General features: G+C 36.6%; 1 protein-coding gene across 1 annotated transcript in view; it reads left to right on the top strand.

Annotated features, from left to right (window-relative positions):
* Positions 1 to 1,018: 1,018 nt before the first annotated feature.
* LOC127440209 (A disintegrin and metalloproteinase with thrombospondin motifs 7-like) overlaps positions 1,019 to 25,932 on the top strand; it is a gene marked incomplete at its 5' end in the record, with an annotated part of 96,811 nt that continues 71,897 nt past the window's right edge. The window contains 8 exons of the mRNA XM_051696678.1: positions 1,019 to 1,163; positions 4,724 to 5,091; positions 5,714 to 5,891; positions 8,575 to 8,768; positions 13,325 to 13,408; positions 14,404 to 14,528; positions 14,995 to 15,144; positions 24,817 to 24,960. Coding sequence (XP_051552638.1) covers positions 1,019 to 1,163; positions 4,724 to 5,091; positions 5,714 to 5,891; positions 8,575 to 8,768; positions 13,325 to 13,408; positions 14,404 to 14,528; positions 14,995 to 15,144; positions 24,817 to 24,960 — 1,388 coding nt within the window. The remainder of the gene's footprint in view (positions 1,164 to 4,723; positions 5,092 to 5,713; positions 5,892 to 8,574; positions 8,769 to 13,324; positions 13,409 to 14,403; positions 14,529 to 14,994; positions 15,145 to 24,816; positions 24,961 to 25,932) is intronic.

Genomic DNA, 25,932 nt, shown 5'->3' with positions numbered 1-25,932 from the left:
GTAAAGTAGATCACGTACAGAGCTGGTGTTTGGAGAGGCGTGAACGGCCCCTAAGACGCGTTTTAAAAGTTGGTCTTGTAAAATTGTAAACGCAACGCTCATCACACAAGACGCAATGCAAAGACGTCTGTCTGAAGCATGCCTATGTAACGGTGGCTAGCTGATAGATGTGCAATGTGCCTCCCATGCCGGAGACGCCGGTTTGAGTCCGGTACGGAGCGGGTAGAACAGGATCGTCACAATGGTGCCGTGACCCGGATGGGAGTGAGGTTTATGGGGGTAAGTGTAATAGTGGCCAGCTGATTGATAGCTGTGCAATATGTGTAAACCTCACTTTCCTGATCTCAAGAGGTGCACTGACGACTGACTAGATGCTATAGCCTTTAGCCTCCTGGTTAGTGCACCCGCCACGTCTGTTCGAGTCCCGTATGGAGCGGATAGAACAGGGGTGTCATACCTACATAGACCAACAATTTAAATAAAGCGCAATCGGAACGGTCCTATGAGAATGCTCCATTACTCGTCGACGGTCGAATCATTTAATGCACTGACAAATTGTTAATGTGTTTGTTAAACATGAGAGAGGAAGTCATTTGAGCATAAAAGGAAACAGATATCACTAAACAAAAGCTCCAGAATGGATTCAATCTGACGAGCTCAACACAAAGACCGGGTCCTCCCACAATCTGGCTGCTGAAAGGGCGGTACTTGTGCAAAGTTTTACTGAAACAAGTTATATACTCTTCACTGTTCGGCATCGGTTACTGCAGTCAACCCAGCAAGTAGTTGATGTAACGGACGGATCCCAAATCGCCCATGCACCGGACTTTTATCATGCCACAAGCTATCATTTGATTCGGATTAACATTTCAGTGCTTTGGCATAATATAGGCTATGCAATACAAAACCGTGCTTTTATGTGATGGGTCAAAACTACCAATGCATTAGGCTGAGGCAAAACATACTATTCAAGCTCTCTGTATGGACTGTAGATGTAGCAAAAGATCGGGCTGAGTGATTTATCTTCCCTTCTGTGCAGTTTAACATGATGGTTCAGTTAGACTTAGGCATTAAAGTTTTGGGGCCAGCACGTTTTTCTCTCTGCTTTGTGTTTACAGCTGGACTTTTATCCACAACAACGAACGGATATGTGCAAGAAACAGGTGAGTGACTTGGGCTTGTGTCTTTATCAATCCTGCTGTGATTTTCAGCATTTTCTGTCTCTTTTGTGTGCTCATAATGGAGTTTAGTGCATATACAGTGACCCCCAAAAGTGTTTGCACCATTATTAATGTATGTTTGTCATTGCATCAGATAAAATGCCAAACCAAGTGGCATTTATTTTGCAGGCAGAAAGCACAAGCACACTTTTCAAGCAAAACATTTTACAAAAATAAGTTTGTTTGGTTTTAAATGATAAAGCAATAGATATTCTTTCCATAATGCAGAATAAAAATACTTACAAACTTAATGGCATATATACAGCTCTGGAAAAAAATTAAAGACCACTGCAAAATGATCAGTTTCTCTGAATTGACTATTTATAGGTATGTGTTTGAGTAAAATGAACATTTTTGTTTTATTCTATAAAGTACTGACAACATTTCACCCAAATAAAAATATTGTCATTTAGAGCATTTATCTGCAGAAAATAACTGGTCAAACTAACAAAAAAGATGCCGTGTTTTCAGATCTCGAATAATCAAAGAAAACAAGTTCATATTCATTTTTAAACAACACAATATTAATGCTTTAACTTAGGAAGAGTTCAGAAATCAGTATTTGGTGGAATAACCCTGATTTTCAATCACAGCTTTCATGCGTCTTGGTATGCTCTCTACCAGTCTTTCACATTTCTGTTGGGTGACTTTATGCCACTCCTGGCACAAACATTCAAGCAGCTCGGTTTTGTTTGTTTGATGACTTGTGATGCTCCATCTGGTCATCTAATGATTAGAAGGAGACCTGGAGAGGCCTTCAAGCCACAATGTCTCGCACCCACTGTGAAATTTGGTGGAGGATCGGTGATGATCTGGGGGTGCTTCAGCATGGCTGAAATCGGGCAGATTCATCTTTATGAAGGACACATGAATCAAGCCACATACAAGATTATCCTGGAAGAAAACTTGCTTCCTTCTGCTCTGATAATATTCCCCAACTCTGAGGATTGGCTTTTCCAGCAGGACAATTCTCCATGCCACACAGCCAGGTCAATCAATGTGTGATAATTTTGCAATGGTTTCTTAATTTGTTCCAGAGCTGTAGAGATGTGAACAACAGCTGCGATTATTCTGCAAGGAAATTTGTCTGATCTTCATCCACATCATTTGGTTAAAAGTAGTGCAAAAATTGCTAAGAAAAGTAATTTCAGAGAAATGTTTCTTACATAACTTGTCTGCAAATGCCACTTTTTTGTTGTTATGATATTTTGTTATCTAATACAATAACATTTAATGACATTCATTCATTGTAAGTGGTCCCAGATACTTTTGGGGACCACTGCATATTGCTCCAGATATTTTTTTTGATAACTTTTAGTGATATTATTGACACAGTTTTTATGACTTATAAAGCCCATTTCAAATGCCCCTCTAGAGCCCTGTTGTGCTCACATAGTTTTCTGGACAGACGATTTATACAACGATTTAAATGGCACATATTGGTTCATTGTTCCACTGGCACCATATAATAAACTATGATTTAATCTTCAGCTTGCTTCAGTTGTTTGATTCATCTAGAAATGAGAAGTTTGGCTCACACTTTACTGTACATCACAGTATCCATGTTGCAGTTCACTGGGAAATAATAATAAACCGTAAATATTTGGTATGCTCCAGAGTTTTGGAACAGCCTGCAATAAAACTGAATAATTTGTAGTGCTGTTGTAAACAGTAAATGTAATATGGATACAATGCTCCCTGCCTGTTCATTGAACACAATACTTTTCTATCGAACCCTTTGTGTGGTTATGAGTATGTTTGCCTGGACGGAGCATGCCTCCCCCATGCCATATCCAGTTTCTAGGAGGAAATCCCACAGCCACTAATGCTTTGTTTCTTTGCAGCCGAATTATGCAGATCAAAGTATTGTGTTCAATGAACAGGCAGAAGCTATTTGTTTGTGTACAGGGTACTTTAAGAATAGGTAGAAATTAGGCCGGGGATTTCTAAGCTATTTTGAAGTGTTTAGTCTTCCCTATAATCGCTTTAGATACAATATTTTGGTCTATTTTTTTTTTTTTTACAGAATTACTCAGACTTTGTGTGCATGTTGGTTTAACAAATGTTTTTATTTATTTATTTATTTTTTTTTTTTTGAGAAACAGCATTTTCTAAAAAAATAAATAAATGATTTTATGACTTTAAAAATGTCATGTGGTGTAACCATCAAGTAAAAGATATTAGATAATTTCCTTGCACCTTGTATACTGTACATGAGTGTATGCAACCTTATCATTAATTAATATTAAATTCATTATATTTGTAAAAAAAAAAAAAAAAAAAAATATATATATATATATATATATATATATATATATATATATATATATATATATATATATATATATAATTTTATTTATTTATTTATTTTTAAACAAATATAATGAATTTTTGAGTTAAGAATATCAAGAGGGTTACAACAAATGGTCTCAACAAAATGTGCTTTCATTTAAATTAAAAATATTAACATTTAATGATATGAATATATATATATATTAGTCTTGATGGTCTAAAGGGTTCCTCTGTTTTATTTATTTATTTATTTTTTTGTTACATGACAACAAAATGGCTACCTACATGTTGGTTGCACCATATGACTTTGAATTGGTGGACAGTTTTTGTTTAATTATCATATTTAAAAAAAAAATTGTTTCACTGCTTATTTAGTTTAGAAATAATAAATTATTATTCTGCACATCTCATGCCAACATTTCTTTCTTTTATTTTTTTCAAGAATCTATGCTTTTAATGAGAATATTGTTGTTTTTTGGGTTTTTTTACTGTCCGGACGATTAAATCAAGATATTTTTTTACTTTACCCCAGAAAAAAATATAAAAATCCCTTTTGAACTCATCATAGTGTTTATTATAGTGAGATGTATTCAAGTAATTATTTTGTGTGAATTTCATTTTTTATGTGTTTTTAAATATATGGACAAAAAAATTAATTATCGTCACGTCATTGACCTGTGCACCAGTGTGCAATTATAGTAAAGATAAAGCACATTATAAAGAGCAGAAAAGTTATTACAATTAGTGGTCATCTGATATGTTTTATTTATTTATTTTTTTTTTTAACAATATTATGATAGCAAATGAGACAACTTTGCTGAATGCAAACAAAATTGCTCAAATTAAATAAATGCACAATCCTGCATCATACAGGACTGTCACGTAATTCAGTGTTATCAGTATATTCAGCGAAATATTTGGGGACTTGGGTACTCTTTCAAATTTGAACTTTCCAATTGAATGTTTTTTTGGTGATATTGTTTTGTACATTGTTAGACAATAGTAAAATATAGTGGATAAAGCATAGTCATCTAGTCATCTAGTGGTTTGTTAAATACTATTATATAAATATATACAGTATATATATATATATATATATATATATATATATATATATATATATATATATATATTTAATAGACCAATAGGAAAATTGGTCTTCAGGTGTGTGACTGCTTTGAACTTAATAAGTTACCCTGTTGTTTTTGTAGATATTTCTGTTGATGGGCTTCCCAACTATGAAGTTGTTCATCCTTTTAGAGTGGATTCAACTGGACATTTTTTGTCAAATCTCGTGTCCCACCGTGTGAGTCGGGTTCAGAGGCGAGAGACAGCAAAAAACGCACAGAATGTTGCCCAAGTTTTCTACCGTCTGCAGTATGGTGGGCACGACCTGCACTTTAACCTTACCCTAAACCCCTATCTTCTGGCACCTGGCTTCATCACAGAGCTGAGATCTGGTGGCCTCCAAGGGTCTACGTTACATGGGCATGGCCATTCTCTCTGCTATTTTCTGGGAGATGTGTGGAGCAGTACTCTGAAGTGGGGTCATGCAGCTCTGAGCACTTGCAATGGCCTGGTGAGTCCTTATACGTTTGTGTTTTGATATTTCACAGGACAGTTTAAAATGTGTAATTATTAATCAAACACTGTACAGTTTTTCTCATTGCTTATGCATCTACACATAGACTACATGAGCATCTTGTGCGCTTCAGTGGAATAAAGACAATACAAATTTTATAGTGGCATTAACATGGTCAGTGTAACAGATTTGCTTGCACTTGGTTAGCTACCTACTAAGTGAGCAGAATCTTACATATCTTTTTTTATGCCCTATTTTTTCTTTGTTTTATATTTTTCAAAATTCTAAAATTCCAGGTTTAAATTAAATAAATAAATAAATAAATACAAATGCAGATTTTCAGTGTGGTCTCAGACTTTCCAGACCAGGATTCAAAGACGTCTGTTACAAATGATAGACGCACATATTTCATCTACAATGCAAAGCAACTTGTTGATCTGTAGTTCTACCATTCTGATTACAATAACTTTTAATAACCTGTGAATAATATCCAAACTTAAACAGCCAGTTTCTGACCATTTTTTGCTATGTGCGTTGCATGGCCAACAATACAACCTGAGTGATGAAGAGGGTGTTTAATTTGATGTCAGTTTGCTTTAACTTTTTCCATTTTCTGTAGACAGGGCTGTTCAAGCTGTCAGAGGAGGAATTCTTCATTAGTCCGCTGAAGCCACCACAAGAAGAGTCAGCACCACAGGCTCATGCCATCTACAAGCGACACGCCATCCAATCAGAAAAGCGGCTGCTGCAGCCTTTGTTTGGGGAGCAAACAGCTAATGCAACCTGTGGGGTCAAAGGTAAAGCCCAGGGCTTCATGACTCATTGAGGCTAAATGATTTTGACCAGATGTTAGTTTTTAAGCCTCTGGTACATAACTGGTTTTGGTTAAGAACTCTGATTTTATATTGGACATGAAGTGTTTATTGCAAAAATTAAACAAAGGTTTCCTGTGTATTTGTTGAATTTGGGATGGCAAATGCCCAAATACATAGAAATGTAGTAAGATTACCATAGATAGACCCAACAATATGCAAAATAATTAGCATTACATACTGTAGGCTAAATAGGAACATTTTGTAAATGCATAACAGCTGAAGTGTGATTTACCAGCCTGAGAGGTGCGTTTTGCCACCTACCCTAACATATCGGGGTAAAATTGCTTGTCGTTTAGCACCACCTATCCACCGTTTTCCTGAGCAACCACTGGGTGGCGCCATGTTGATTCTAATTGCCTGTTTTCTATTTCTTGTCCCGAGACGTGAAGTAAAAACTGCCAAAATGAGCGATCCAGAGGAGAACAACAACCATTTAAGTGTTACTTGGAGTAAAAATTAATTTCAGGCTCAACTTGTGCCATTGTTGGCTGTCATTTAATGATGACAATTAATGATATCAATGAAACTCACCCCTGACCATCACTTCATTTCATCTACACACTTAGATAAGGCACTGTCTATAAAAAAAAATGGTCATCTCGACTTTGTGAAGTCATGTTTTTTGACAGTTTTTACAAATGTAATACCTTAAACATTACATTACCCCCTAAAGCTGGCTCTACAATAGCTGATTTTTCCAGTGATTTTCAGGTGTTCGCTTCATTAACATAATCACTGGCCAGGCAGAGGGAGACAGAGTGCCCAGTAGCACCTCTCAGTGGGAGGTGTTAATCACTTGACTGTCTGGACTCCCAGCTGAGTTAATATCTCGAAACACTGAAAATACACATCCGGCTTGCTTGAAATTATCACTGGCTGTGGGTGGGGCAGGAACACGCCTCCAAGGCAGTGACCAATGAGCGCAGTTCATGAATAAAGTGCGTTATTGCCGGTGGACAGAAACGATTGTTTTCTGCAGAGAAAGCATGGCGTCTGGAAAGCGCTCGTGGACGGTTCATTTGGAGCAGTTTATTGCTTTTGGGAGTTGTATGACATCTCTCATATGTCATATCATGATAGACCATTAAAAGAAAAAAAGCGGTCGGAGATCGCTGCTGAACTCAATGTACATGGTACGGAACCGTTTAAATATACAATAACGATTATGAGTAGCCAGGTTGTAATTACTATTTATACTACTGCTGCAGTGATAAGGCACAGTACATTGTAAATGTTTATCGACCTGTTTCGTTTTATTGTATGAGGTGCAAACTACTCCCCTTTTAGCTAAAGACACATTTTCTGTGGCCAAATTGTCCCTATTGTGTGGTAAAATGTCTACATGTTCCTTGTTAAACTTAAACACTTTACAGAAGCTTTAAATACAACAAAAAATCTGTAAATACAGCAAAAAAAATCTACTGAAATCCATAGAAAATGGGTTTGCATCCCATTTGTCATTTGTAGTGTTGTAATGTTATAGCATGCTTCGTGGTAACATCTATTGGTATTTATTTGGATCAAAAGTGCTTTTAATGAATATCAGTTCATATCAACAACTAAAGTGATGCATATCATTTAGATATAATTTAGGTTGATTGGCTGTGAAAATGGGGCTTGACAGTGAAGCGCTGAGAATAGTCAAAGGCAGTCGTTAAGTGTGACACCTTCCCTCCGTTTTTAATCGGTAAATATAGCTCACTGACTAGGAGGGCAAGATTAACGAAAACAGTCATTAAGTGTGACACCTCCCACCCAATTCAAGTTGTTCTGAGTCTGCTAGTGTAGAGCCAGCTTTAGAATATAAGCCGATGAGAGTGAAAACACTGGAGACCGGAAATTGAAAACAGTCGAATCGTGGAACACTTCCGCGTTCAGGAAAAAGGTGGATTGTAACGGCGTAAATGTACTAATGATGAACATTTGTGTCGCTTTCAATGTGAAAGGGCCATATGTATTAGTTATAACCATATTACCAAGTGACAGATGAATTTGTGCCGAAATAATGTAGAGTTTAATTGCACGCATAGCCTTTGATGCAAACAACAAAAGATAGGGGGGGCAATTTCTCCTCCCTGTTAAAAAATGATGAGCCTATTTCATTTTTTTTTTATCTTAACTATGCATAATTAGAATCAAATAGTTGATTGCATTTAATTTTTACATTAGTTTTTTTGCCCTGCCCCTCACAACCCTTTCAGAATACACCTGCGACCCACCTGTTGAAAACCACTGTTTTAAAGCTGAAGTATGTAATTTCTGCGACACTAGCACCACCAAATGGAATGGAAAAAATAAACTTTGTTTTCAAAACATCTTTCTGAATATGCATCTGCTGTTGGTCAAACAAAGAGATGGTCCCGTCCCCCAAATCACACCATTGGTTGAGTCAATGTAATTGTGTTTGTATTGACGGCCGCTTAAAACAAGCAGAGGATTTTCATAGCGCTATTGAGACACCATGCTTACAGTTTTCCAGAAAATGAACCTATGAATGGCTTACTTATAGTTGTCTCTGCTTATTAAGCTGGGATAGAAGAAAGTGTTTTAACACAGATAAAGTTACATACAGTACTTATTTCACCCATATTTTGGCCCTCTTCAGATCATAGGGGAGGTGCAGAGCAGGTGGAGAGGCAGAGAGAGCGCTGGGAGAGACGGCAACAACGCAGACGGATTAGACAACGCTCCATTAGCACTGAGAAGTGGGTAGAGACCTTAGTCGTGGCTGATCCTAAAATGGTGGAGTACCATGGTAGCAAAGGAGTCGTGAGCTATGTGCTCTCTGTCATGAATATTGTGAGTAACAAACCTATCTGTTAATAAAAAGTGGTGCTTGCTATTATTATTGCTCATACCTGATTTGAACAAACCCCTAGCCCTTAGTAAACTCTGTGTGATTCCTGCAGTCCTGCATGGCAGTGCGGTTGAATTCTTGTAAACAAGCTTGACAGGTGGTGCCATCTCCTATTTGCCGCCTCTCTTCCATTGAAAATATCTAAGGATTTGTAATTATTGGTGCAATATTACATGATATGCAAATCTCTTACGCTTATTCCACGGTGTACGTATTATCTGTTTGTGTGTGTGTTTGCATCGTCATTATATTTCATTAGACATTAGTTATCCTTCAATCATAGCAGATCTACTGTATAATGCATGTAACATTAGTATTATTTTTCTGTTTGTATATACAGCCACATTATTGATATATATTGGCTTTTTTTCTTTTCTTCATTTTTTACCAGATATAAATAAGGCTAATCATTGCACACTTGTTTTTTGTCTCTTCATACATATTTCTCAACACATTTTGGGTAAATTGTATATGCCCAGTTATACATGCCCAATATGCCCAGCTACTGCTCCAGAGGCTACTCAAAATTCTGCAGCACCACAGAGTGCAACTTGCATAGTTTTCTATTAAATTCGACTCAAATCATCATCAAAGGACATATATTATTTACTCTAGCCATGACTGGATTATTATTGTTTATATGTACATTATCTTTCATACAGCCTACACAATGTGTTTTTAGTTAGTATGTCTTTTTGTGGGTTGACAGCTTGAATAAAACCTATTCAAAGCTACTGTAGAGCCGAGGAGGGCGGGGCCGGGCTGGAATGAGACACACCCGGTCCCCAATCAGCCTGATGGGGCGCGCGAGGGATAAAGGCGGCCGGGGACGACAGTTCGAGAGAGAGAGAATTGCAGGCAGCTGCACTGTGTGTTTTTAGTTGTGTGTTTTGGTTAATAAATTGTTATTTAAGTTGTCAAGCCGGTTCTCGCCTCCTCCTTTCCATTAAACCCCCTTACAGCTACATACAGAGAAATTGCATAATAAACGTCGCCATTTCTAATCCTTCAGTTTGCGCAGTTACACCAGTTTCATACACTAACATGCGAACTCATCCACGTCTCTGTTCATTCTTGAAGTACAAAATCCTTTGTAACTTTTGTGTGTATGGTGACTAGATTCACAGCTTTGGACTGCCACCTGCACCGCATCGACAGGTCCAGCAGTATTAAGTACTGTATGTTATATCACCCCCTTGTGGTCTCCCAAACTACATCTCGCTAGACTACATTATACAGAAGGTCAACTGACAGTGAGTTGGAAACCATACAAATTAGGCTTCCAATTTTAATTTTGGCTAATGTTAAAATATCGATGCTTCAAAAACGTATAGAAAAATAACGTGCAGATCAATAATTGATGAATAGATATTTTATGACATTCCTAATTGTTATCGTTAGGTAAAGAATCATAATCAAATAGTTGTCACAGCAAATATTTACACACCTAGTTTCAACCGTTCAACAGGCTGAAGTTTTGTCAGTTATGTAATTGCTGATAAGTGCAGTAGACTCTATGATTAGACTTGTTTTTAAAGGAAATAATAATGCCAGGCATGTTCCCCCTCCACAGACTTTGTCAAGAAAGAATTCCAAGTTTCCAAATCAACACCTTTCTTTTTGTATTCTTAACTATGGTGTTTTGTTTCAAATTTTCTGAATTTCCTCTCTTAAACTTCCACCTCACTGGTTCTCTTCTCAAATGGCTACAATATGCCTGTAGGCAGATCCCATTCTCTTAGTTTCCCTTGAGCTGGATCCAAGTCAGCTGACATTGTTACAGTACATTGCTGCTGTTTTATATTGTTGAGCATGCTGAGGAGGCTAATATTCAAAGGCTAGCTTTTTCCAAGTGGGAACTAGAGCTGTCGAACAATGTCAAAAGCAGTGGTGGTTTGTGGCAAGGAACAGAAACTTTTGGGTAAACGAGTTAGGTACAAAACTTGTTTAACTTCTCCTAGCTCTGTTCCATATCCTTGTTAGCTGTCTTAAGGGATGGTCACACCGAGCGCATTTTTGTTATTTTTTATTTTTGTCCATTTGGGCTGTTTTTACTATTGTTTTTCAATGTAAACATGCGCTAGACAGACGTCTTTGACCGTTGAGGCGCATCTTACTGTGTTTTCAGCATATTGCACAGGAGTGCTGTGTTTTTTAGACACCATGTCAGGTAAACAAGCATGTCAACTTTTAAAAAGGCATCTCGAGACAACTGTGTTCTATTCAAAGTCTTTCTAGCAAGTCAGTCCACTGTCGGCCATCATTGGAGCGCTCCCAGAGGCTACTGGGGGCAGTGGTAGCTCAGCGGTTAAGGCTCTGGGTTACTGATCAGAAGGTCAGGGATTCAAGCCCCAGCACCACCAAGATGCAACTGTTGGGCCCTTGAGCAAGGCCCTTGACCCTATCTGATCCAGGGGCACTGTATCATGGCTGACCCTGCACTCTGACCCCAGCCTAGCTGGGATATGTGAAAAAAAGAATTTCACTGTATATGTGCAAATGTATAATGTGTGATAAATAAAGAAAATTATTTTAAAAATAATTATTATTATTAATTATTTCCAGTCATGACAGTGCAGCTCCTATCTAACTGAATGGAGGAACACCAAAATCTCAAAAACTGCTTGCCAAGCTTACGTTTAAACAACATATTTCAATTCAGCAGTAAAATCTAACAACACTGGTATCATAAATTGTGCTTCTTTACCTCAGATTATGCTAAAAAAATTCAATTTTCCCAGCTTGTATAGCTAATGCGCATGCACATTCTCGAGTTGATTGACAGGCGATGTCTGTATCTAAAAGGTGATTGGCTCTTTTACCTGTAAGGCAGGACTTCCTTCTGTTGACCGTTCCACTTTCTCCTATTTATTTTAATGGAAGCAGCCCATCTCTCATATATAAATAGTCTCTGGTTCTGTTATCCACCCTTTTTTTTTATGTGTAAATGTTCCACGATTCATAACAGAAGCCTGTTTTTCGTTTTCCGGTCTCCAGTGTTTTTACTCGGATCAGCGTTTTTAGTGGATAATGTGATGTTTAGCGTATAAAATTTGTAAAAAATTGCCAAATAAAATGTGGCTTTATAGCAGAGACTTTTTAGCAAAGAGGAGCTACTTCTATTAAAATGAATGGGACAAATTGGAAAGCCCAACAAAGGAGCTTTAAGCGCCAACGGTCAACGGATGTAGAAAGGAAGTCCCACCTTACAGGAAAAATCACCTTTTAGATACAGACATCGCCTGTCAATCAACTTGAGAACGCGCATGCGCATTAGCTATACAAGCCAGGAAAATTGAATTTTTTAGCGTAATCTGAGGTAAAGAAGCACAATTTATGATACCAGTGTTGTCAGATTTTACTGCTGATTTGAAATATGTTTTTTGATCGTAATCTTGACCAACCGTTTTTGAGATTTAGATGTTCCCCCATTCAGGTAGATAGGAGCTGCACTGGCATGACTGGAAATAGCCTCCCGAGAGCGTTCCAAAGATGGCCGACAGTGGACTCACTTGCTAGAAATACTTTGCTTCACAGTGCCGATGCCGTGCTCCATAGTGCGCAACGACTGTCTTTTGACAGTGCCTCAACTCTAAAGTATAATGAGTGTGTAGACAACATGAAGCGCTGGCCCGAGGTCAGCCAACAACTGCACAAGTTGAGTTTGAACTCATTCTTACTCCAACTTACACTTAAAGTGGTTGTTGTTCTACTGACTGGATTGTTCGTCTCGGTATTTTTATATTGCTTCTGAAGAAGCCAGGAACCAGAAATGTAAAGTTGCCTTCCAGAAAGTCGTCAACACTTGTTCATTTGAAGTATCTTCATGGGCCTTTCGACTACTAGTACAAAGAGAGGCAAAGACATTGTGCACTAGACTCAACTGCTGTTGTGTTTACTGTTGTGCATCTTCTTTGTAATTTATAGAATCAAAAGTGATGAAGCATCTTAACACTCTCTTTTCTTCATTTTTACTGAAAGCAGTGTCTGCAGTATGTTATCTGATTATTCCAATCATTTCAGCGTGAATCTTCCCCTAATTGGTCATAAAAACATTCAACTTTGCTTCATTATCGTCCTTCCCTCTATTCAGTGTTGGAACAGGCAAGCGACATAGGATGCAATTTGAACGGTTTATTGAAAATACATTTTAAGTGATGATAAGAGAAAGTTTTAAACCCGTGATCACTTGGCACATAAAGTAGAAAACATTCCTTAAATGCTTAACCAGAAATAACTTTTGAATGTGTGATAAACAGATTCCTTTTGTTAGCACATTTAAGTCGGTTTATATTATTTATTCTATTATTTTGAGCACCCACTGGAAAAAAACAAACAAATTGGCACCTATGTCCTAAAATGGATTGGTAAGGTTAGGGTGATATATATTCATATATATATACATATTCATATACACTACTCAATGCTAAACCAGTATATATAGTATACTCTCTCTATATATATGTAATATCTTATATCTCGGAATGCTGTTTTCTAGGTGGCAGGATTGTTTCGGGATGCCAGTATTGGAAATGCCATCAACATTGTAGTTGTGCGTCTCATTCTCCTGGAAAAAGATGAGGTAAGCAAGACGGGAGAGCAGCCTCAAGAACTCAAGCTCTTAAAAAACAGACCAGGCATTCTGAATTAACATTTGCTGCAAAGAGACCTGGGGCAAAATGTAACTGCAGAATATGGGGCGTAACATAAAGATAAATGTGTTAATAGTGCCTTTGGCCGAAGAATGAAATAAAACAATAAGGAGAGGCCATGTGTTATAGTGATTTCACCATGGTTAAGGGATATTGCTAGGATTGATGTCTTAAACACCCTTAACCGTGGTAAAATCACTGAAATGCACAGCCTCGAGTGGCTTTTATAAAGCAATAAGCAATTGCAACAGCAATATGATAAAATGCAGCACTATTAAATGAATAATTGCATCTCAAATGAGCCCTAATCCAATGCTCCATAAATCTAGAAACTTTCATGTTTGCTGAATGCAAATATTTCAAAGGTGTCGGTCATTGATTGACATCCTGTGACATGAATTTATTTATATTAAATTAATTTCAAACCGAAAAGATGAAAATAACCATCAAAATCCCTAAACTAGCAATTTCCCTTTTATATACTGTATAAGGATAATTGATGCTAACATCGCCTTTAATAATGTGCAACACATAAAATAGTTGTTTTTAGTGTTTCATCACACTTTAAAAATAGTAATCATTCAAAATTACTCTTCCACCAAGTAATATCATTTAGTCTAACTGTTGGCTGTTCACAGTGTTTTGTAGCAAACTAATATAATATAGAATTCAATTGATGTGCAGTCACAGGTGTGCATATATCTTCTATTTGACATTATCTTTAAACAAGGCTCTTTGAACAAGTTATTTTTAAAACGTGCTACCCATTAAATACTTGTCATGTTTTGTTTCTGGTTGCGTTTCCAATTGCTAGACATCCACGCTAATTTAGAAATGGTGACTTTGCAATAAAGTTTATCTTGGATGTAATTCAAAGATGTTATCTCTTTATATTTAATCCTTTTTATTGTGTTTAAATTGTCAGGAGGATCTGAAGATCACCCATCATGCTGACAACAGCCTGAACAGCTTCTGTAAGTGGCAGAAGGGCATTAACATGAAGGGTGATGAACATCCAGTCCATCATGATGTGGCTGTCCTGCTCACTAGGTATGTACAGCCTGATTGTAATTCATACTTGCGTGGTGTTGGCATAGTTGACTAAAGCACTGAACTGGTAAGCAGAAGGTTGTTGGTTCAATCCCCACAGCCACCACCATTGTGTCCTTGAGCAAGGCACTTAGCTCCAGGGGGACTGTCCCTGTAATAAGTGCACTGTAAGTTGCTTTGGATAAAAGCGTCTGCCAAATGCATAAATGTAAATTTTACATTGCTTTACATATAATCATAGCACACTTGGTTGCCCTCTGCTTAGTGTAATTGCACCTTTTCGATTAAGTGTCTAATGAAGGTTTCAGATTTGAGCAGCTTTGCATCTTCAGGTCTTTTCTGTGTAGTTGCTGTTAATAGAGATGTACTGTATCATACTAATGACTAATTTCTTAATCTTGATGAGCTGAATTAAGCAAGATTGACAGTAATGATGTCAGAGGTTTAACACTTTTCTATAACACAGGAAAGACATCTGTGCAGCTATTAATAAGCCGTGTGAGACATTAGGACTGTCTCACATGGCTGGGATGTGCCAACCACATCGCAGCTGCAGCATCAATGAAGATACAGGCCTCCCCGTGGCACTTACAGTAGCACATGAGCTCGGCCACAAGTAAGTCTTTTAACGCAGATAATGGATATTTCTCTAATTTAAGTCTGTTCAAGGTAACTAACAATGATTATAGTATCAGCCATTTTGCATTTTTCTACATATTGCATTTTTGCATGCATCTGAATTTCAAAGTTTACTTGTCTCGCCTTTCAAAGTATACTTCGTTTGGCTGTGCTCGCCTTGGTGCACGCATACGCAGGCGGTTGACTACGACTGCTATGAGATACTGGACCACCTCATACACACTTCTTGACATGCACATCCACTGTTGTTGTCTCCTGTTGTTTAGCGGTAATTACATCTATCGTTTCTTCGTGACAGCAACCGCTCAACTGTGAGTGTTGCCACCTTGTGGACCCACTAATTAATGCAAATAATTCTAGGTACATGCGCATACTGCGTGTTCAGAGATACACGCGGTATGAAAAAAAACGGGCCACACGCATTCAGTGCTCAAGTACTCTGCTGATGATGAAATTTGCGTCACGCGTCCTGTACACAGACTCCTAGCATTCACGTCTAGCCGAAGTATAATTGGGGCTTTACACTACAGTGAGTAGTTTGGATAAACCTACTCATTCATTATTATTCCTATTTTCCGTATTGTATAGTAAATTATAGTGAAGTCATTAAATCTATGAAATAACACAGAAGGAAATACAGGGAATGTATGGACATATGTCTAGTGCCACGTCCACACTAAAATATTTAGTTTACAAATGCATTGATTTTGGTACGTTTAAGCCTCTAATCCATACCGAAACTGCGTTTTACTCGAACAAAAATGGAGCACTTTAAAAATGCTCTCCATTACCACATACTTTGGAAACTGCAAACAGAGTCTTGAAACAAAAATGGATTAGTGTGGATGTGGATTTTTTTCAATGGATGATGCCAATACCGATATCAAGAGAGCAGGGTCGATGCTAAAATATACATGACAATATATAATAGAACTACAGCAAGTACATAAAATTGCACTTATTTTGCACAATTATTTTTTGCACATTTAAAAAGACAGATTATTGTTTTCCGAGACCCCTGCATGACTGCTGCGTGCATTTTCCATTTCCCTTTTTGATTCGTAACTATTAGCACCTAATAAACAAGCAAACATTTTTTTAAGGAAAACCAAGCTATAGAAAGTCAGTTTTGTTCATGAGATGGTTTATTATGTGTCCAGGAGTGTTGGTTATTCATGTTTTTGAGGTGTTATAAACATTAGAGCTGATTTTCTATAAAGCTGAATAAATTATTCTTATTAAAAGTAATGGCCAGCATTATCAGATCACTGCCAACCATGTTAAAATTAATTTTTGCATTATAAAATTCTGAATCTATGTACTGATTATCACTGTCCCATGTCTGCCAAACATGTTGAGTGCTCCAAACATTATCTGCAGCCTGAAACTGAACATTTGGACGTATTTTAGGAGTGAATACACTTAGCTGCATAGAAAGCTATAGGATGCACCCTTGCTCCCTTGCTCCCTATTTAGTGAATGACTGAACCTCCAGTGTGCTGTCTGTCTGCACTGGTCTCAGAACAGTTCGAAACGCACCTTATTTTCATCCTAACTCCATATAAAGCCTCTGAAAGCAACATTTTTCAGCGTTTGCATGAATACATTGATTCTCAGTGTGAAAATGCACAGTAAATATATAGGAATACATTTACTAATGTTTATGTATAGAACCGTATTGTACAGTGATAACAAAATAAAATATAACAAAATTTATATTAAAATGAAGCTAAATGACCACAGATATAACATGTTTTTCAACTTTTGAGGGAATAAGGTCCCATTTTGCACATACACTATATTGCCAAAAGTATTCGCTCACCCATCCAAATAATTGAATTCAGGTGTTCCAATCACTTCCATGGCCACAGGTGTATAAAATGAAGCACCTAGGCATGCAGACTGCTTCTACAAACATTTGTGAAAGAATGGGCCGCTCTCAGGAGCTCAGTGAATTCCAGCGTGGTACTGTGATAGGATGCCACCAGTGCAACAAGTCCAGTCGTGAAATTTCCTCGCTACTAAATATTCCACAGTCAACTGTCAGTGGTATTATAACAAAGTGGAAGCGATTGGGAATGACAGCAACTCAGCCACGAAGTGGTAGGCATTATCAGCGGATGCTGAGGCGCATAGTGCGCAGAGGTCGCCAACTTTCTGCAGAGTCAATCGCTACAGACTTCCAAAGTTCATGTGACCTTCAGATTAGCTCAAGAACAGTGCGTAGAGAGCTTCATGGAATGGGTTTCCATGGCCGAGCAGCTGCATCCAAGCCATACATCACCAAGTGCAATGCAAAGCGTCGGATGCAGTGGTGTAAAGCACGCCGCCACTGGACTCAAGAGCAGTGGAGACGCGTTCTCTGGAGTGACGAATCACGCTTCTCCATCTGGCAATCTGATGGACGAGTCTGGGTTTGGCGGTTGCCAGGAGAACGGTACTTGTCTGACTGCATTGTGCCAACTGTGAAATTTGGTGGAGGGGGGATTATGGTGTGGGGTTGTTTTTCAGGAGCTGGGCTTGGCCCCTTAGTTCCAGTGAAAGGAACTCTGAATGCTTCAGCATACCAAGAGATTCTGGACAATTCCATGCTCCCAACTTTGTGGGAACAGTTTGGGGATGGCCCCTTCCTGTTCCAACATGACTGCACACCAGTGCACAAAGCAAGGTCCATAAAGACATGGATGAGCGAGTTTGGTGTGGAAGAACTTGACTGGCCTGCACAGAGTCCTGACCTCAACACGATAGAGCACCTTTGGGATGAATTAGAGCGAAGACTGCGAGCCAGGCCTTCTCGTCCAACATCAGTGTCTGACCTTACAAATGCGCTTCTGGAAGAATGGTCAAAAATTCCCATAAACACACTCCTAAACCTTGTGGAAAGCCTTCCCAGAAGAGTTGAAGCTGTTATAGCTGCAAAGGGTGGGCCGACGTCATATTAAACCCTATGGATTAAGAATGGGATGTCACTTAAGTTCATATGCATCTAAAGGCAGATGAGCGAATACTTTTGGCAATATAGTGTATGTGGACATCATCTTTATCAAAAATGTATAGATTTTTTTTTTAAAGCGGCATATCAAAACGAAACTAGTGACGCTACTCTTTACAAGCAAACAAGTTTCAATACAAAAAAACTTTGAGGTTTCTTACCAGAGGCACTTTTGTTGGCGCTGCACCCGTAGGAGTGCTTCACGGAAATGGACGTCATGCTGTTGTGTGACATGATGTGATTATTATTATTATTATTATTATTATGAATAATAATAATAATAATAGTAATAATAATGCGATTTTCACCATTATTTATTTATGCTTTTTACCATTATTATTATTATTGATGATGATAATAATAATGGCGACAATAATAATAATAATTATTATTAAATAAAAACTATAAGTTTAGACAGAAGTTTAACCCTTAAATGACAGTGTAGAGTCTTGTGAACGGTGTTCACTCGGTTTTAATTCATTTAAATTATGCGTTGCATATAGCGAAGCCAAAATACAATGTCCTCACATGTGGACGCTGGGTTGCGCAAGGTTAAAGTGCTTGTAAACGTATTGTTTGTTAACCAAGCGGACAGGTTGTTGAACAATGCCGATAATCACAAAATAGCTAAATATCAGCCAGTTAATCAGCCTGGCTGATAAATCGGTCTGTCATTCCGTATAATTACAAGGTTTTATCTAACCATCAAACCAGTTACTAAAGCACCATTTTAAACAACAAAGTGTTAGTATTTCTCTCTGGTTTCGAAATAACATACCTGTGAAACAATTGAAACCTGATTGCTGTATTTTCTTTTTTTTTTTTATCAGATTTTGGAAGCAATGCAGATTCCCATATCGGCTAAAACTAGAATGCCACTATTTGCATATGTAAATTGCTCATTTTTGTGACTCTGAAATCCTAGGTGTCTTTGATGAAACATGCATTAGTTCTGCAGCATTAACAGTCCATTAGCACATATTTTACTATAGGCAGTGAAAGACATCACACACACTGACTATTTCTATCTCATTATTCGTCAGTAGAAAGCTGAACAAGCCTTTCTTTTTCAACATGAGAGAAGATGGCAGAGAGGGAGAGGGAGAGAGAAAGACTCTCTCTGGTATCAATTACAGCTGTACAGTGACTGGATCTTTTTGCCAGCTTCATTCCAGCTATATTTCATTTATATTTGGTTGATTTATTGTTTATAGTTCCCTTCAAGATAATGTGATATGGTTTGGAAGACCTCAGTGGTCCATTGTGTCAGTGAGTTCAGCCTGAAAATGGCTTTTATGCACCGTGAAGCCTAATCAGTATGTGCAAAGTTGGACATTTTCTTCTTCACAGGAGCGTAGCATTAAACGACGGCCTGTTTGTTAGAAGCCGCATTAGAGACTTGTGATTTGTTTGATCTTGTACCATTTGCTCCATCACACTTGCCTTTTATAAATGTTTGTGGTCACACCACAGAGAGATATAAACATTGATGTCATGATAAACAGAGAAGCCCAGCAGAGGTTCAGAAAAAGCAGCTCGACAAAACTCAGTGAGATTCTTTGTTAAATTTATCTGGGAAAAATAATTGTACTGTGTAAACTGAGATAAACTGAGGTATTAATGACAAACTAGCTACATATTTGAGTTTACTTCAAAATGTGTTTCTATAAATATGTTACATTAAAATAGGTCATTCGCAAAAAATAATGCAACAATAATTTTGTAGCGCTTAGGGTGAGTAATGACAAGTAACTATTGGTACTTTACTAGAATGAAATCACATATTTAGGATTGGGAGTAGTAGTTTAAGAATTAATGGTGGAAAATCCATGATGATGATGATGATTATTATTATCATCATCATCAGTAATACTAATAATAATAATATTAATGGTGAAAACCCAAATAAATAAATAATTAAATTGATGAATTATAATAAAAACCATATTATTATTATTATTATCATCACCATTGTTGTTGTTATTATTATTATCATTATTATTATTAATAGTAATAATGAGATTTTCACCATTATTTATTTATGTTTTTTTATTACCATTATTATTATTGATGATGATAATAATAATGATGATGATAATAATAATAATAATAATAATAATGGTGTAAACCCAATTAAATAAATAATTAAATTGATGATTTATAATAAAAACCATATTATTATTATTATCATCACCACTGTTATTATTATTATTATTATTATTATTATTATTAATAGTAATAATGAGATTTTCACCATTATTTATTTGTTTTTTGACCATTATTATTATTATTGATGATGATAATAATGATGATAATAATAATATAATAATAATAATGGTGAAAACCCAATTAAATAAATAATTAAATTGATGAATTATAATAAAAACCTTATTATTATTATTATCATCATCATTATTATTATTAATAATAATAATACTGAGATTTTCATCATTTATTTGTTTTTTTACCATTATTATTAATATTATTATTATTATTGATGATGATGATGATGATGATGATGATGATGATGATTATTATTATTATTATTATTATTAAATAAAAACTATAAATAAATAAATCATGGTGAGAATCTCATTATTATTATTATTATTATTATTATTATTATGTTGTTTTTTTTAACCATTTAAACCATCTTAAAGTATTACTCTCAATGAGTACTGGGAATCATATGAGTCCTGAATGTGTGATTACAGCCTTGTAAAGTACCAATATTTATTTATTGTTACTAACCCCAAGCCTAAGTGCTTCAATATTATTTTAACCCTGTCACAGTAAGTTTGGAATTTACTTAAAATTTGAATAGATAACTGAGTAAACTTTAATATTATCACACATTTTAAGCATGCCTGTAATAAATCACACATTATGATTGGGAAAAAAATTAATAAGTCAATTTCGCATTCAAACATTCAAAATATTTTGGGGTTAAATATAACAGGGTTGAAAATCAGTGCAAAAATGACTAATAATGGCCTTAGAATGAAAATATAATTGGATCACTGTATGTTATTTGCAGTCAATATTCTAGTGCTTTATACAAAGAACAATTAGTGTTCTTAAAAAAATCACGATAACAGAGTTGAACTATTAAACTTGATGAGGCCAGTTTAAGTAAACAAAAAATACTAAATGACTGTAAGAGAATCTTACCTCCATGTACTATGTTGTATGTAGTAAAAATAAATTACGATGTCACTCCCTTAAATATTATGTCAAAGTTTAAACCATTATTTTAATATTTTAAAATGTCACAGCATAACAGTTTTGAGCAGAGAGTAAAGGGACAAAGACACATTCTCCATTGTGGACTGGTAATCATACTAAACAAAATCTGTCAAAATCAAATAATGCGACTTAAAGGGATAGTTCACCCAAAAATGAAAATTCTCTCATTATTTATTCATCCTCATGTCATCCCAGCTGTGACTTTCTTTCTTCTGTAAAACATAAACAAAGATTATTAGAAGAATAGTTCAGCTCTGTTGGTCCTCACAATGCAAGTGAATGGGTACAAAAATTGTGACGTTCCAAAAATTACATTAAGCCAGCATAAAAGTAATCCAGATTCCAGTGGTTAAATCTATATTTTTAGAAGTGATAAGATAGGCGTGGGTGAGAAACAATCAATATGTAAGTCCTTTTTTAGGTGTTGATATGCACGAATAATGTGAATCACCAAAAACAAAAGAAGAAAAATGTGGAAGTGAAAGTGAAATGGGAGATTTATAGTAAAAAAACAACAACTTTAATATTTATCTTTTTCTCACCCTCACTTATCATATCACTTCTGAAGACATGGATTTAAACACTGGAGTTGTACTTTTATGCTGCCTTTATTTGTATTTGGAGCTTCAGAATGTTGGTCACCATCATACAGATCTGAAATATTCTTCCAAAAATCTTAATTTGTGTTCTGCAGAAGAAAAAAAGTCATACACATCTGGGATGACATGAGGGTGGGTAAATAATGAGAGAATTTTCATTTTTTGGGGGAACTATTCCTTTAAGATCAGTATGGTGTTTATTATCTGTAGTCTGATTTGTTTGATGCTGTTTATATTTTATGTATGTTTATTGGTTATGGAAATGGCTGAATTCCTGAAGAAAGGAATGGGGTATAACGCAGACTGTATGGCTTTAATATCACATTATCTGTCTTGTACTCTGTGAATTCACCCAAATGGAACACGTTCTAGCTCACGGAAATCTTCCATATATGAGCTTTACTTTTGTAACCAAGCAACCACATGCAATTATAAAATGCCTTATTTCTATCAAGCCTATTCTTCACTGTACACAACGATCACCATCTGGTTTGCAGACATGACGTATTCTTATCAATACGGTTAACAAATAGTAACAACACTGAATATATTTAACCCAACTTCTCTGCCTTGCTATGACCTACAAGGACATAGTGATGAAAACTTTATGAAATGGAATTCATTGTATGGGAATGTGAATTTTATGTACATGTACTGAACATTAAAAGGTTTGTATTTTTAGCTTTCTTTTCCAATTGAGCACAACAGTGATCTTGGTTACGGAAGTATCATTCCCATTCATTTTTCAGTTTTTCAGTAAAAAGTTCTAAGCCTTGAACCAAACAAGCCAGATTAAATAAATCACAAGTTTACAACCTTTGATATGAAGCAAAAACGTTTTTGAAAATCAGGCAAAAAGACAAAGGTACTTACATGTATTTAATGAGGTAACAATCTACTCATCTCATTAGACATTGCAAATGACGTAAACAAAACCAATGGTATGGTACATTATAAAATTATTGATTTATAGTCATTGATTATTAGAATAAAATGCAGCAGGTTACAATGGGGCTAAAGGCACCCCTTAAGGAAATTTAGCTTTTTGCTGGTCACAAAATGCATCAAGTTAAAAAAAAATATATATATATATTTTTTTGGATTTTTCCCCTTTTTCACCCAATTTGGAATGCACAATTCCCAGTGCGCTTTTAAGTCCTCGTGGTTGCGTAGTGACTCGCCTCAATCTGGGTGGCGGAGGATGAATCCCAGTTGCCTCCGTGTCTGAGACCATCAACCCGTGCATCTTATCACGTGGCTTGTTGAGCGCGTTGCCACGGAGACATAGCGCATGTGGAGGCTTCACGCCATCCACCGCGGCATCTGCGCTCAACTCACCACGCGCCCCACCGAGAACGAACCACATTATAGTGACCACGAGGAGGTTACCCCATGTGACTCTACCCTCCCTAGCAACCGGGCCAATTTGGTTGCTTAGGAGACCTGGCTGGAGTCACTCAGCACACCCTGGGATTGGAACTAGTGAACTCCAGGGGTGGTAGCCAGCGTATTTGACCACTGAGCTACCCAGGCCCCCTATATTTATTTTTATTGAATATTGATGGAGCAACATAATTTGTGTGAAAAGAAATAATAACGGAAGGTTGTTTCGATTTAAATTCCTTTTTTTTTTTTTCTTTTTTTTTTTAAAAGGTGGTGAGGGAGCCTTTTACTCCACGCTTGGGGTAAAAGTCTCCCCACTTGGGTAAAAAGGCCCCTAGGGGGTTTAAAGGGATATCATGTAGATACCGGGGCAATAGTTATAGGGCACAATTTGTCAACTAATGCAAATAATTTTGAGACAACAAGATGCTTTTTTGAGTAACAAATTAAGATGATGCTTACTCAAAATAACCACTTCAGAAAAAAGTCATTTCCAAAACCATTTCCTGTTAATTTCAAACATATATGGCATTTTATTACATCTCAAGTATTCTATAAACAAACTAATCTCTATTATGATTGGATGAGTCAATGTGAGCCCACTCTGAACATTGTTCATAACAAACCTATTCCCCCAACTAAAGTAAAACAATGTGTTTTATAGGGGCCTTTACCCCCTGCAACAGGGGGGCTTTTTACCCCAAATGCTATCCTTTCACTTATTGGACAGTTATTGAAAAATGTTTGATTTAATGACCTTAAACAAAACTGAAAATGATAAATAAGTATTTTGTCTCAAAAGAAATGTGTTAATTTTAGGGATTTCCATTAGCTACATAAATTTGCAGCGTTTTAAAAAATAATACAAATGAGATCAGATTGCCTCAAAATCAACCTATAGACACCACATGGAAAGATCTCATGGAACAGGAACATTTTGCAGTGTATTGTGACAAACAGTTGTTTAGGAAAGTGCTGTGGTAGATTTTGTTGCTATTTAGTGTTTTGGGAGAATATAAAATCGAAGGAGACTTTTACCCCATGGAGCATTTACAGCCTTTCTCTTCTGGGAGAACAGACCAAAAATATTGAGGACATGTCTTGCACTCTGGGGCAAATTGTTGTCAAATAAAGTGCTCTCTGGAATGAGAATGCCTCTCCTCCTAACACCATGTGCCTCTGACTAGCAATAACAAGTAGCAAATCATGTTCGTGGCTCGTAAACTAACGTGACTCATCTGTTTTGCTTTAAAATAATATGACATTAACTGTGATTTCTAGAGTTTCCTCATCTCCTCGTCCACCGCTGCTTGATTTATTTAGCCACAGATTGAATTATCATGTTTTGAGGCAACAGGAAATATGGACAAATGCCAGTATTGCCGTGTCCTGTTACTCTCTCACTGTCAGATTTTCTCTTCTGTCAAAGCTTTGGGATTCAGCATGATGGGAGCGGGAATGACTGCGAGCCCATTGGGAAAAGACCTTTTGTGATGTCACCGCAGCTTCTGTACGGCACCTCTCCACCCAACTGGTCTCGCTGCAGCCGCGAGTACATCACACGCTTTCTCGAGTGAGTTCAGTATTAATTGAACTAAACTGTTCTCTTTGTTTCTTTAACAATATTTATCAGTTTTTTATTTTTGGCCATTTTTATTTAAAGGCATAGTTAAGACATGACAGAAAATGATGTAGAGACAGGGTTCCTACAGTCATGGAAAACATGTATATATCAGAGAATTCAGCCTGAAAAATTCATGGAAATTAGATTATATTTTAAGGTTACGGAAAGGTCATAGAAATTTCTTCTGTAAATAAAATGTGTTCTTCTTATGCTTAGCTTAAATATATTTCAAAGACTAGAAATTGCTCTTTAAAAAAGTTGTTTTTTAAGACCCTAAATATTATAATTGAACTTTTGTGGCTTGTAGTCCATGTTTGTTTGCTTTGAGGCTATCTATATGCTAATGTACCCCAACAATTTTACAGTACAATATAAACTTTTAGCCAATATACACACATCCAAAGTTCCTTTCAAGGCAAGTCAGTCCACTTGCCAGCCGTCTTGGAAACGCTCCCGGGCAGCTATTTTCAATTAATAAAAGCGGCATAAAAGTACAGCTTCTATTTACTTGAATGGCAAAAGACAGAAATCTTCAAAAAGGTTGGCCAATATTATGAACAAGTAACATATTTCAGATCAGCAGTAAAATTGGACAACAATGGTATCGTAAATTCTGCTTCTTTAGCTCAGATTACGCAAAAAAAACCAAAACGCTATTTTTCAGTCTAGTCCAGATAAAGCGTGTTCTTGAGTTGACTGACATGCGATGTCTGTATCTAAAAGGCGATTGGCTCTTTTGCCTGGAAAATGGAACTTCTTTTTCTACACCCGCCATATTGGGTGTTCCAATTTCTCTCATTCATTTTAATACAAGTGCTCCATTTCGGTTAATTAGTGTCTGATAAATCCCACCCAAGCTTCCTGTATCAATTGGAATTATGTCAGTACAGGAAAGAAAACTCACCATTTCATGTAGTCTTT

Source organism: Myxocyprinus asiaticus, chromosome 1 (genome assembly GCF_019703515.2).
Source record: "Myxocyprinus asiaticus isolate MX2 ecotype Aquarium Trade chromosome 1, UBuf_Myxa_2, whole genome shotgun sequence".
NCBI lineage: Eukaryota > Metazoa > Chordata > Actinopteri > Cypriniformes > Catostomidae > Myxocyprinus > Myxocyprinus asiaticus.
Note: the sequence above shows the minus strand (reverse complement) of the source record. Positions and strands in the feature narration are given on the sequence as shown.